Source organism: Diadema antillarum, unplaced genomic scaffold (genome assembly GCF_040938485.1).
Source record: "Diadema antillarum isolate AM-2024a unplaced genomic scaffold, OU_Dant_1.0 seq00000993_RagTag, whole genome shotgun sequence".
In the NCBI taxonomy this organism is placed as follows: Eukaryota; Metazoa; Echinodermata; class Echinoidea; order Diadematoida; family Diadematidae; genus Diadema; species Diadema antillarum.
Window position 1 is genome coordinate 331,232 of NW_027271831.1, and position 13,898 is coordinate 345,129.

The following is a 13,898-nucleotide window of genomic DNA, read 5'->3' on the forward strand; positions in this document are numbered from 1 at the left end:
TCTCCCAGTCCTGGTGGACCTTGTGCGATCTGCTACACACTAGCATTAGAGATAGAGTTACAACGTTGATCATATAAATATACCATACAGACATAAACAAAGCACATGTCCCTGTGGATTGGATTTTTCTGACCCTCTTCAACATATTTGAAGAGAAATGTACATTGTATCAAGGGCAATCGACTGGCAGCACACATAATACTGACATCAATTCTGTGATGTCTGCAAACTTGCAGAAAGTGAATACTACTATATACCTATAAGGTGATTGCTGCATTGCATATATAATTTGCACAGAACACGAAATCCTTCTTTTGAACCACAGCATGTTTGTGATGTAAAGCGTACAATTGATCAGTTTGTTGTTACAGGCTTTTGAAAATGTGGAAAAGCTTGGTTATACATAAAGTGTGACGTTACATCAATGACTACCAGTATTTTAAAGCAATTTTTTAAAAACCCTTGGCAATAGCATTCACCATATCGTGCAAATGAAATTACCATCTTTAGAGGTAGACAAAAAAAGCCAGCAATGTTGCCAGTTTGAACACTGTATATGCCATATATTTTTTGGTGTGAAACTTTCACGAACATTTTGAGTTGATTGCTACAACCTTGTATATTTTGCAAAATTAATTTCTTCTTTTTTCAAGCCACAAAAATATTGCCTTCAATAGAGACCAGCCAAATACAACTGTAATGGAAAAGTGGGACCACCAAAATCACCTTGATAAAGGCAGTACCTCATACAGCGAGCTTGAAAATGAAAATTGACTTGATTTAAAAATGACTTATATCTTAACCATAGAGACTTTGGAAGGGCATTGTTTTGTGCACATCTACATCTATGAGCAGTGTTGTTTACCTTGCAAAACACAACATGAACATGAATTGTGAAGACACCCAGCATCCTACTCATCTTTACGTACCTGAAAACATGTCAAAATGGAAAACTGTTTCTTTGTGGCAAGAGATTTTCTTTCTTCAGCAGCAAATCTATGAAGGTATGCTGACACCGACATCAGATAAATCTCTGCAGAAGTACTTGTCAAACATGTCAAGGAGCTTTGCACACAAATTTGTTCACAAACTGGCTCAACCCAGCGCATCCCAGTGTGTCGACTACCCTCAGCCGAAACTCATTGCACAACACAGACACGGGCCGGTCAGCACTGGGTCAGAATTTGTAATAGAGTTTCACGTTCAGGCCTTGCTGTCCAACACTGCAGGTCTGGCTTTTGGCCCAAAATAGTCCGGCGGGAGATACCAAGGAGGCACCGGTGGGGGTCAGTCTAGACCCCATGCCAGCCCAGTGTCGTCTTCCAGCCCAGACTCCAGGAGGAACTGCTCATAGGCAGCAGCCTCCTCAAGATTCAGATCTGTCTCATCGCTGGAGTATAGAAGGAGGAGGAGGAGGAGGAGGAGGGTTAGGAGGGGGTGGGAAACAGGAGCAGGAGCAGGGGTGAGGAGGAGGAGAAGGATGAGGAGGGGGAGAAGGGGAGGAGGGGGGAAGGAGGGGAAGGAGGAGGGGAAGAGGAGGAGGAGGAGGAGGAGGGGAAGAGGAGGAGGAGGAGGAGGAGGAGGAGGAGGAGGAGTGAGGAGGAGGAGGAGGAGAAGAAGGAGGAGGAGGGGGGGAAGGATGACGAGAGGAGGGGAGGGGGAGGAGGAGAAGGAGGAGGAGGAGGAGGAGGAGGAGGAGGAGGGGGAGGGGTAGGAAGAGGAGAAGAGAGATGAGGAGGATGAGGAAGGGGTGGGCATAAACTTTGATTACAAGACTCGTGACTGAGGGCACAAGAAACTGTTTGACCAATAAAATGTCCTGAAACATTAAATTTGTCAAACATCTCATTATGAATTTAACTCAAATCTAATTATTTAATAAAATTTCATCAGGTAATTCAAGCAATCAATCAGTCTGCGACATAGTTATAAAGTCAAACGCCGGTCACTTAGCACACAAAGCACATGAGTTAGACCATGTATGTGCAGGCTATAGCATCATGATTTGCAACTTTATAATGTATCAACTATTTTTACCTTTGTATGTTATTCATAATTTTGTTTGCACTTCCATTTTCTCCATTCATGTTTCACTGCATACATACCTCATACATATTATTGTTTGGGGAATCAAACTCAGCATGTCATAACACTTCATATGAATCCTGACTAGTTTCTTTGATAACAACTACTAAGCATGCAGCAATTAGAGTCTTTCTTACTTATGCTGCGTCTTTGGGGGGGGGGGGGGGGGGGGGGACAATTGTAAACCTCACAAAGATTTTAGAGAGCGAGTAACACATTATATTCGTCAAAATCACAGAAGATTATATTGAAGACAGTGTAAGCATGAACCTTACCCGAAATCTGGCTGCCAACCTTGTGTTTCATATGCCGGGTCAAAGGTAGGATTTAAAGGCGCATCAAAGTTCGGATCATGTAGGTCGTAATCATCCCTACCATGGTAGTCTTCAGCAGGGTAAAGGTCAACGCTGTAGCCTGTGACACATACAGGGTGGAAAAAAAAAAGTTCCAACAAATCACACTCTCTAAGCAATTCTGAAAAAGGAGCTCATAGCCCTATAAAGGTTTCAATAACCCTATGGTTTCGGATGCCATGATGCATATTCATTGCCACTAAAAGCATTTGACCATGTGAGTATAAGCGTAAGCAACAGCAAATACAAAGCCATCTCCCCTAATAGGCAACTGAATCCACAAGATTTGATTTTCAATTCATTGTAAATATCACAAAAAACAACTGCCACAGCTGATGTTTTGTGTCTACATCGAGATGACTTAGTAGAAGGCACATGAGAGGCATTTGCATGAGACTGTACACTAGGGCATCTGCAATTCAATTAAATATAATATACCTGGTAGTCAATGTCTGTGATACCTTATGGTACTAACATACAGAAAGGCACTGCTCTATCTGTCTCTTGCCTGTATCTCTTTGATATTTTATTACTTTATCACTTTGATAATAATTATGTTGCACCAGTCTGATTAATAAATACAAAGTGGTTTGCTTTTTTTTTTCTTTTCTCAAGTATAGAGACAGGGACAGAGCTAGCTTTTTGCTAAGGGGTGGGGGGGGGAGGGTAAACCCCTGACAAAAACTAAAACAAAAAGCAAAAAAAAAAAAAAAAAAAAAGGCCTGGGAGGGGGTTAAACCCCCTAACCCACCCCCCCCCCCAAATCCACCATTGAGAGATGTGCATGATGTGTGTTAGTCTAGTGATTAAGCTGCAGCTACCCTGTTTTCCCAAGTCTGTTATGTGTAGAGTGTAAAGTGTAAGACAAGACTGTAAGAAAAGAATGTTACATTTCATTTCAGGTTACTAGTATATCGGTCTACAATGATGCAGAGGAAATTACCTGCTTCTTTCGCCGTTATTATTGTACCATCTGGACCATAGAAGACTGGAATACTCTATTGGAGAAAGAAACACAATGAAACACAGAGCATACACACATTATGAAGTCTCACCCTAAACAAACAAAACTAATGTGATGGCAATTCACATTGGTAAGCGACAGCCCAAAATACCACTGCTTCCATCAGAATATGACACCAAATGAACATTAGCAATCAACAAGAGAAATAAACTAATGTAAGCCAAAAAAGTTCCAGACAGTTATTTGTAAGATAATGCAGTTTGCCAAGGATTTGATAACGGGTACATGTTCATCTGTTTCTACACAAAATTTCATTTCTGTCTACAAAGCACAAACATTTCAGTCATGTGTGCTCACTGTTTCTTTAAGAAAACAAAAAGCATTAAAAATATTAGGGGAAAACAGTGTCCATACACAGTAAACACTATCTGAAAGCCACGAGAAGCATGTCACTTGGTTTTCTACTATTTTCGTATGTGTTTATACCAGTTTCTAATACATCAAAGATTTCTCTGAACTTCGTAGCTAAGTGAAATAAAAAAGAAGACTTTGCACAGATTTTACATCCTTAAGGTTCTCCTCTGAAAGAGAAATATCTATGCAGAAAAAGAAAAGAAAAAAAAATGCAATATTCAGGTGAGTTGACATTGATAGCCACACTCCCAAACCTGGGGAAGAAATAGAATCTGACCTCAAAAGCATCTCCTGATGCTCCGTTCCTGGCCATGGCTCCATCAGCTCCAGAAATGTCATCTGACCGTTGACCTTTCCTACATGTCCTTCCCCAGTCTGATGCCCTGAACTCGATGAGCTGCAGCCATTGTTCTCTGACTGACCTATGAATCAGGGCCAAAGTAATGGTCGTGTAGAAGATGTGCACCTCAGAACAGGTCACCAGGTCGATGATGTGTTACAAATAATGCATCTATTACCACCATAATTATCATCACGGTTTTCTGAACTCTGTGCTTGGCAGATTTCGGCATAGGATTGACTGACAATTCTCCTTCTTATATCAACAGATGAATACTAAGCCCAGCAGCCCATTAACAATCAACTCTTCCTTCAATAGCATGTGGGCAGCCTACCCTGTCATACAATGTATGTGTAATTATGGTCACTAATGATGATACAGTATGTATTAAAACAATTTTGATGATGATGATGATGATGATGATGATGATGATGATGATGATGATGATGATGATGATATAACAATCTTGATAATGATAATCATTATGACAAAGATAACAATGATTACAATCAATAACAGCTGCATAATACTTAGTGTAATTACAAGATTCAAGATGTCTTACAATCTTGCTAATGCGCATCCCTTACAACATCAGTACAAGTATAACATATAAAAGTGCATACTTTCTATACTACTTAATGATTAAACATTTTTAATCCATTCCACAGTACAACTGATATGGTACAGAGCTGTACTGTTCATTCCCTTAGCAAGAAATGGATGCACGGTACAAAACAAGGACGACTTATCCAAACATGTATCCAGTGTTGGCAGATATCTACCTGTCTACTTTGGCATGGACGATGTAATCCCTTCCGTCATTGAAGATTCGATTGATAAGCTCAGACGACTCTGTGTTATTGATTTCTCTGTCGTAGTCTTCTATCGTTTTGCCAGCAAGCTACATAGGTTTGGGAGGGACAAAAAAAGAAGGAACGTCAATGGAATTATGCATCATCATTAGACTTTGATCAAACACACGTACACAAATACACATACACACATTTGTTTTTTGTTTTGTTTTGTTCTTTAACACACACACACATACACACACACACACAGAACTTTCACCTTACATGTAGGTTAATGAATAATGCATTTGAAATCGAATAGAATCTTTTATTCTTCATACAAAAGGCACAGTATGAAGCGCACTGAGGGGATCAAAATAGTAAACATAGTCTTCGACAAAAAATGGACCTATGGAGGACTTTAAGTGCCAGAAAAGGTGTATGCTTCCACATGTGGAATCATTGGGAATTTCATCTACAGATATAGGTCTTGATAGTCTAATAACTTGAATTAAAAGTCTATACTTCTTGTTGTTTTTGACAATGATAAAGGTGCATTCATTCAGCCCGTTGAACGTTTGCACTGAGACTCGGCATATACCATATTGATTCTCAGATTAAGCTAGTCATGAAGAAGATTCTATCAGGTTCAATAATTTCTTATATTTGGATAATTTGGGGAATGACCATCCGAAAACATAAAAAAGAACCAACAGAATGTGACACAGGTTATTTGTCTTACTGGCCTCTCAAGCAACAACACCCCTGCGGACTAATGGAAGCGTCTTCTCACCAGCTAAGCTTAGTATGTCAAGCCAGATTCTCAGTTTTGTCAGCCTGGGCAACTCTGACACGACAGTATGAGGGGAACAGGAAAATGTGTCCCAACAGCTCACCTTGAATATGTTTCCAAGGCACTTCAGGTTCGCTGGCGATGAGTATTTTGTGAGGCTCTCGAAGAGTTCCTGCAATGCCACGCGGTACACCTTGATCTTATGCCTCGTTATGCCATCATTACCGATGATCTGAAAGGACAATAAACGGCATCAGCCAACGTGTACATTGCAACATAAACAGACTGAGCATTTTGTCGATGCAACGGCATGAAAGGGACCTGGATTTAAGTGGTGCAGCTATATTGCTTCTCTCAATCAAATTAAGCAAAGTTCATACATTCCTCTCACATTAAGGTATGCTTGTAATAAGTGTATGAAGTTTGGTTGGGTTGGTATATTTCTTTACACTGTAGAGATTGTAATGGGTGCCATAGACTATAAACTACAAAATGATTGGTATCAACAAAGATTAGGAAATGACAAAATTGTCTGAATATGCCATTGTGATGTTTTTACTTGAATTCCATTCACAATTTTCGTTAAAAAAAATCTTTTTCCAAACTTTCCTATATATCAACAAAATTTGCTGGGCTGCATTTCATTCGATACTACTTCAGTGGTCTTCAGTAGACACATGCAGACTAGCCTAAGCACAAACATTGTTTTCCTTTTCTAGCTAGCAATACCTCCATATTCATGAAGAGTTCAGCCATAAACATTGTGACTCCATGCAGCCTTTTCTGCTGGTGGGGGTCTTCAGCCATCTCCTCTCTTTTCACCACAACCTCCTTGGCCCTGATCAGAAAAACAAAACAAAACAAATAAATGGAAGAAGAGAAGGAAGAGAAGAAGAAAAGAAGAAGAAGAAGAAGAAGAAGAGGAAGAAGAAGAAGAAGAAGAAGAAGAAGAAGAAGAAGAAGAAGAAGAAGAAGAAGAAGAAGAAGAAGAAGAAGAAGAAGAAGAAGACCAAATTGGAAAGAGATTAACAAAGAGATAGGTGAATACCTAAATATCGGATACCTTGAGCCAGATAAACACTGTTCCTCTTATGCATTTTAAATGACTATGAGTATGTAAGCATGGCTATTAAGAATAGTGAATTTCCATGCAGTATTAATTTTGCTTACTAGGTTCTGCTCTTCTGAAAGGCTGAGCACCAAGTATGCAGGTATTGCGCAACATAAGACATTTTTTTCCATGAAACACAGCTAGGGCCAGCAACTTTTTCTCTTTATGTACCAATTTCCCTGTGGATTGATCACAAGATGTCAGGTGACTTCACTTCTAATTTGTAAACTATAAAAATGTTTTGAGAGACATGAAATGATCTCAACATTGCCGGTCATGACTGTGAGGTTTATCACAACAATACATCTAACCATCTATGTTGTAAACATTTTCTTTGTGTGACAAATCGAATCAGGGATTTATGACGGGCACTTTGTCACCACCGTTGTCTTGTACTTTAAAGCCTACTTATCCAAGTCATCAACATAGAAGAAAATCAAAACAAAATTATTTTTCATACCAACTCGGAATGTTAGCTCAACCTGTAGACACACAAAAATATTTGCTTCATTGTCAAAATGATAGATTTCCTTTATATTACTCCATTATTTGTGTAGAGTAACTAGAGAATTCCAATCACAATCGATCAATCATGATGAAACTGAAGGAATACTTTCCTGGACCACTGCAATGCCATGATGTAAATTGGAGCTCACATTTGAAAAGTGCTATTATAATTCAAATTGGCAGTTTGAGGTGATTGTCTCTGAGAAATCACAGAGGCTTTGAGAAATGAGCTGCTACCTTCACCTCAAACTCCCCCATGGTTTGGGCAAACAAGATTACATAATGATGTGATGAAGTAAGACGGAGTACCTCTGATTGATGAGTGTTCTGATGCTTTTCCTCCCTGGTGGGATTGGCATCCAGTTCTGAAGGTAGTCAATCACCCGAGCTCCAGTGTAAGTGAAGTTGGGTTCAAGCACCGACTGCAATGAAAGATACAGCCACTTATTTGAAAAGATGTTTACTAGCTTCAGGTATTCTCTATGTGCTGTCTCTCTCTCTCTTCCGTTTTTTTTTTTTTTTTGTATTTTTTTTTTATTCTTTGGAAACCACAGACTTATTCTTTTTCTATGACCATGATATGTTTGCTTCGTAGTGCACAGTGATTTTCTTAAAGCACAGTTCAGCTTTGGAAAAATCTTTATTTTGAAAAACAACTTCACAAAATTCTTTATTAAGAGTTGATTCTTCACATTATTGTACAATCTGGATATTGTGGGCCAGCAAACCTAAATTTAAGAACAAAAACATGTTGAAAGCTGTGCCTGCTAAACCGTACAACACAGATTTGGGTATATGGAACTAGTATTTGTTGTAATTCCTGCCAGTATATGAAGCCTATACCATGAAAGTTCTACATTCATGCTAATTGTAAGTGCAAAAATGTGGTGGGGGCAAAAAAGCCATTCCATACAAATAAGAATCACAACCAAACCAAATCAGGTATATGGCCATACATGAATGCAGCAGCAAGTTCTCATACACTTCTTGGACTTCTTTTCAAAATATTTAGCATGTGTGTGTGTGTGTGTGTTGATTGATCGATTGATCGATCGAGAGAGAGAGAGGAGAGGGGGAGAGAGGGAGAGAGAGAGTGTGAAAGTGAGCGAGAAAAGAAGAAGAAGAAGAAGAAGAAGAAGAATACTGTGCCGGGTTTTTGTTACAATAGTAGCACAGAGATCATCAGAATTACATAATTATGGTAGTAACCATGACAGCACATAGCCAACAGCCAATCAGCCATGACTACCGAGTGGTTGCCATAGTGCGCACCTGTTCAAAGATGATGTCTGCCACCTCATCCAGCTGCCAGTCTTCCCGGATGGATGCGGAGAGGATCTCATTCAATGACCTCATGCACTCGTCAAAGGCGCCAGGACTGATACTCAGCCGGTAGAGGATTTCTTTCAAGTCTTTGATGTGGTCAGCCTCCTAATAGAGCAACAAAAACAGTCCTTTGTATAAAGTGACGTGTAGTCACAGTCTTGGAATCATGATATTCATCTCTTTGTACGCCACCTGGATAAATCCTTGTGTGCCCCCATAATATTTGAATGACCCACATGGATGAAAAATCTCACTATCTCAAATTTCCCATGTTTTACTACACTGAACCCAACATAAATGAGTCTGTCATATCTAGTATGAAGCAATGCAGAATCTTATGGCAGGATCTAGAATTTTTTCTTTGTGAATTTTGCCATTTGAACACTAAAGTGGCAAAAAAAAAGTGCAGTTATTTTGGGGAGATATTAAAAAAAAAAGATGATGAAACACTTTCATCCTGACATCTATTGAACAAGAGAAATTTATGGATTTATCAATCATGCAAATGATCCCACTTATAAACTTTTCATCAGTCTCCTACAATTTACACATGTTTAAACACATTGCACTAGTTTGTTATTGCAAGTTGTTTGCTTACATACTACCAATATGGCAAACTACCACCATCATACATTATTTGCTGAATAATCTAACTTCCTGGTCTCCTACAATCATACTTTCCTTGATTGTCTTCAGCATCCACATCAATAGTGATCATCTGTCTTTTGCTGGCATCATTTCATCTACAGGAATCCCATTACCAATGAAACTTTTGTTGCTGTTGTTGTTTGTTCCACTAATGCCACTATAGAGGACACATAGCAAGAGATGGATATACATGTAACATTATTTTCACTTGCCTCTACTTGCTGTATGCCATTCCAGTACTTTCCCGGAACAAATTCCACTGCTACAGCTGAAAGGGCCATGCTAAAATTCTAGAGGCTGAGCGCAAATGAGAAGCAAAGTGTTACTGTCGATGTAGCCCTGACTTGCTCATGAAGGATTCCTTCTGTAAAACTGCCTAAAATTCAGTAAAAGTGAATAGAGGAGGAAGAAAATTCTGTGAAATAAGAAAAAAGGTGAAGCATACTATATCATCTACATAATAATGGAAACAACAAATTTGACCACCCTCCCTTGGCCCTCCCCCTCCTATGTGCCATGACTCTATTACATTTGACTGCATGCAAGCTTCTGCATAGGTCTGTAAGTTATGTTAGTCAGTCGTGACTGTGATAATACTCAAAGTATAACACCTTCTGGAGTCATTCATCTCTCCTTCAATCTCTCTGTCTACTTTTGATTACTTAAATCAACTTACTGGTCTAAGGGACAAGTTTACATTACTATACACTGTACATGTGGATTGAGTAAATGCAGCTATATCAGTAGAACACACCAGTGAAAGTTTGAGGAAAATTGGACAATTCATTCAAAAGTTATGAGTTTTCAAAGTTTATGTGCAGTCACTGCTGGATGAAAAGAATAGTACTGCAGTTTTGGATGTCACATGCATAGAACGTTCGACGGAAAATATATTCCACAAAATTTCATTTTGTGAAAAAAATACTCATTTCCTCCACTTTGTACTGATGCACATGTAGCTTTATAAAGGGTTATGTTATACCACCTACCTTCTGAAAGAGAGAAGTCAAGATTATGTAATAAAAGTGAAAATATGTTGAATTTTCTTTTAAAAAGTCTTTAAATTACATCATTGTCTACGTATGTGACATCACAAACTGTCTAGCAGTCTTAGTCTTCTCAACCAGCGATGGTGCACTAAGACTTCAAAAACTTATATACATGTAACTTTTGAACAGATTGTCCGAGTTACCTAAAACTTTCACTGCAGACGATGATGTGTTATACTATGGAGTATAGTAGGTGTCCAACACATCGACACGCTACAATGAAATTGACATCCCTCTATTTACAGTATTGTGTGTAAAGAACAACAATGCATGCACGAGACTATGCACAGTGTTCACTGGGGATATATCCAAATATTTAATAACCGAAAAAAATAGATAATACAATAGCAACAGCAAATATGTTATACATTATGAATTCAAGGAAAAGCATTATGTGCACTTCACACATATTGGCAATGGAGGGTAGGGATGTTGGTTTCAAAGTACAGCTCCACTGAGTGCGGGGAAAATAACACCCCACACGTTCGAAGCAGTTTAACTTAAAGTGCGTATTTCAAATACACGTTTGAGAATTTGGAGTATTTTCTTCTTGCTTCACATGTGAGTATAAAAATCTCAGGCAAATTGTGTGATATTTCAAGTTTCTATTGGTAGAAAAACGTCATGATGTTGATGTATTTAGACACTCAACCATACTAACTGAGCTGACTACTGTAAAAGTGGATATGTTTGCACAAGTAATTTTTTTTTTTTTTTTGCACTCAGCCGGGTACCGAGATAAATGTCCCATGTTTTTAATTCCACGGAATCAGAAGTCACTTCTAGTACTGGAACATAATTAATGGTATGCAAAATAATAATGCGCTTTTGTTTTCATGCTAGCAGCTAGCTTCCTGGTTGCGCGAAAATTTCCACACTGTGAAATTCCACTTTTACAGTAACAACGTACTGGATAATTCGGTTAATAGATTGCTGCTTTCACTCAATCCACAACGATATTCATGTCATGTCTCACCTTGACCTGTTGACCCTTGTCCTTTAAGTTTAAAGGACAAGTTCACCTTCATAAACATAAGGATTGAGAAAATGCAACAATGTTAGTAGAACACATCAGTGAAAGTTTGAGGAAAATTGGACAATCGATGCAAAAGTTATGAATTTTTAAAATTTGTGTGTTGGAACCGCTGGATGAGGAGACTATTACAGCTTGTGAGTCATATGCGTACAACAGTATAAGAAAATATAAAGAAAATTCAACATATTTTCACTTTTTTTCACAAAATAAAAGAGCACTTGACTTGGCTCTTTCTAAAGGCAGGGGGAATAATATTACCCATAACATTTGTCGGTAACGAGTCGGGGGAATGTGAACTTTTTTCATAAGATGAAATTTTGTGAAATTCTCTTTATATTTTCCTATATTGTTGTACGCATGTGACATCTAAGTTATTCACACACTGCAGTAGTCTTCTCATCCAGCGGTTACAGCACAAAAACTTCAAAAATTCATAACTTTCGAACGGATTGTCCGATTTTCCTCAAACTTTCAATGATGTGTTCTACTAATATTGCTACATTCTCTCAATCCTTATGTCTATGAAGGTGAACTTGTCCTTTAAGTTTAAATTAAATGTTCCCCGAGTATCGTAGAATCTGTGAGAAATCTTCTGCGACTTCGTGACCAATTGGTGACTTGCCTCGCAGAGTACGTTGTAGTTGTACAATACAATCATCACTACATAATCATGTAGCTCCACGAGTACGCCTCCGTCTGTCCACTTCACCAGGAAACGAACCACAAGCAACATTAAAATAGTCGTGTGGGACTGATCATATACCTGGTACTAGTAGACTGAGCTGAACACACTTTTAGGGTGACTTGACGCTTTGATTGTTTCTCCGCTAACAGTCGTAATGAAAATAACGGCCAAAGTTAATATAATGAATATACTGTCTGCATAATTTCTTCGTGAAATATTGATAGCTGCACAAACTGTAAAATCTTAAACATTATAATGCTCACTTACCGTCTGGAACCATCGAACGCGCGATCTTGGGGGTAAACAACAGAAAAAGGCATGCACTACTGCACTGCACAACATACAGTAGTGTGTTCATTTCAGTACATGCAGTGCACGTTTAGTGTTGAGTGTGCTCCATAGTTGAGATTGGCGTATGAGCGCCATCTACAGCTTCATGGTTTACAATCCAAGAAGCTGGGTATCGCCAAAAACAAAAACAAAACAAAACAAAACAATACAAAAAACAAGCAAACGACAACAACAAACAATTACAAGCAAATAAACCACCAGCAAATGTCAGGTGTCTTGAATTCAGAAATCTCAAAAGCACAGGGACTAATGATATTGCCTTTAGAGAGATGTTTATGATAATTAACACTCGAAATCCCCGCGGGAGTTATTATTCCCCCAGAGATTCTACTTTCCCGAAGTGACTTAAGGAAAAGTAACTCCTATATAGTAGACCTTCTATATAAGGCCACTAATGGTTATCATATTCTGATCACTAAGTGATGTCATTAGGCAAATCTACACACAATACAAATCACAAAATTTTAGAGGTCAAACTTCCTGACTGGAATAGATGTGTGGACTACATTGTCACCTCAAATGCCGATGAGTAGAACATTATTTTGATAGTAATGATCGACCCTAAATTTCAAAGTTTCTACTATCTATTTATTCAACACTTGATAAGTTTATGCAAGTTATTTGTCGCTTACTGTAAAAACAAAACAAAACAACAAAGAATATGGACACTAGTAGGTCCTTAATAGGCCTATATGTTATTATTGTTGCATTGTTTAAGTAGGCCTATCCGTAGGCCTAAACATTGAATAAAAAACAAAAACATTGAATTGAATCCTTTATGCAGAGCTGATGTATAAATTCGGCAGTGTTATAACATTTGACATAATTTCACCACATAAAAATGATGATAAGAGTTTAATTAATAAAATAAAATAATATAAAATAAAATTGATTGCAAAACGGATTACGGGTCATTTTTCAAACATTTGAAAGTAATTAAAAAGCAACTTTCCAATGATAACTCACTTGTTGCATGACAAGGAATATTCCTGAGGATATAATCAAAACTATCCAATTTTTCTCTGTGTTTTAGCAGGTTTAATCTCGAACATCTAAATGGGATTATTTAATTTTGCGATCAAACTCTAAGCATTTATTACTGGGAACTTCCTTGTTCCCTAGCTGCTGAGACCACGAGAAATTTATTTTTTTCCCCCGATCCTCATCCTCATTATTAGTTTCACATCACAAGACGAGTTTGTCTTTACTCATCTCTGTCAGTTATTTCGTCCTATATGATAACCATTTTTTATAAGCCAAGAAGGACATATTGGCGTAGGAGTTTTATATTTTTCACCTTTATATGGCATAAAATTATGACGACTGTGTTCAAAAGCGTGTATTTGCTATCTAAGAAGAGAAGCTATAAACAAATGAGTGATTCAGTAGGCTTATCTGCTGCCCGGAAAGCAGTAAACGACATGTTCGAATCCCACTGGTTCCTT

At 38.2% G+C, this 13,898-nt stretch overlaps 1 protein-coding gene across 1 annotated transcript; it reads right to left on the reverse strand.

Moving 5' to 3' along the window:
• Window positions 1–276: 276 nt before the first annotated feature.
• LOC139742269 (polyadenylate-binding protein-interacting protein 1-like) lies at window positions 277–12,399 on the reverse strand. Its single transcript, XM_071652847.1, has 11 exons — window positions 12,370–12,399; window positions 9,545–9,629; window positions 8,631–8,789; window positions 7,668–7,780; window positions 6,470–6,578; window positions 5,844–5,972; window positions 4,939–5,057; window positions 4,094–4,238; window positions 3,382–3,436; window positions 2,361–2,499; window positions 277–1,390 (listed from the first exon to the last, which is right to left on the reverse strand). Exons 2-11 carry the CDS (start codon window positions 9,611–9,613, stop codon window positions 1,288–1,290), a joined length of 1,140 nt encoding a protein of 379 aa, XP_071508948.1. The 5' UTR covers window positions 9,614–9,629; window positions 12,370–12,399; the 3' UTR covers window positions 277–1,287.
• Between the last annotated feature and the right edge of the window lie 1,499 nt (window positions 12,400–13,898).

What these genes read in the sequence shown, in the direction of transcription:
- LOC139742269 (XM_071652847.1), bottom strand. Translation starts at nt 9,613, where the DNA reads ATGGCCCTTTCAGCTGTAGCAGTGGAATTTGTTCCGGGAAAGTACTGG. An exon ending in AGAACACTCATCAATCAGAG is followed by an intron (nt 6,579 to 7,667) that starts GTACTCCGTCTT and finishes TTTTCTGATCAG; the next exon opens with GGCCAAGGAGGTTGTGGTGA. An exon ending in CATCAGGAGATGCTTTTGAG is followed by an intron (nt 3,437 to 4,093) that starts GTCAGATTCTAT and finishes TTTCTCCAATAG; the next exon opens with AGTATTCCAGTCTTCTATGG.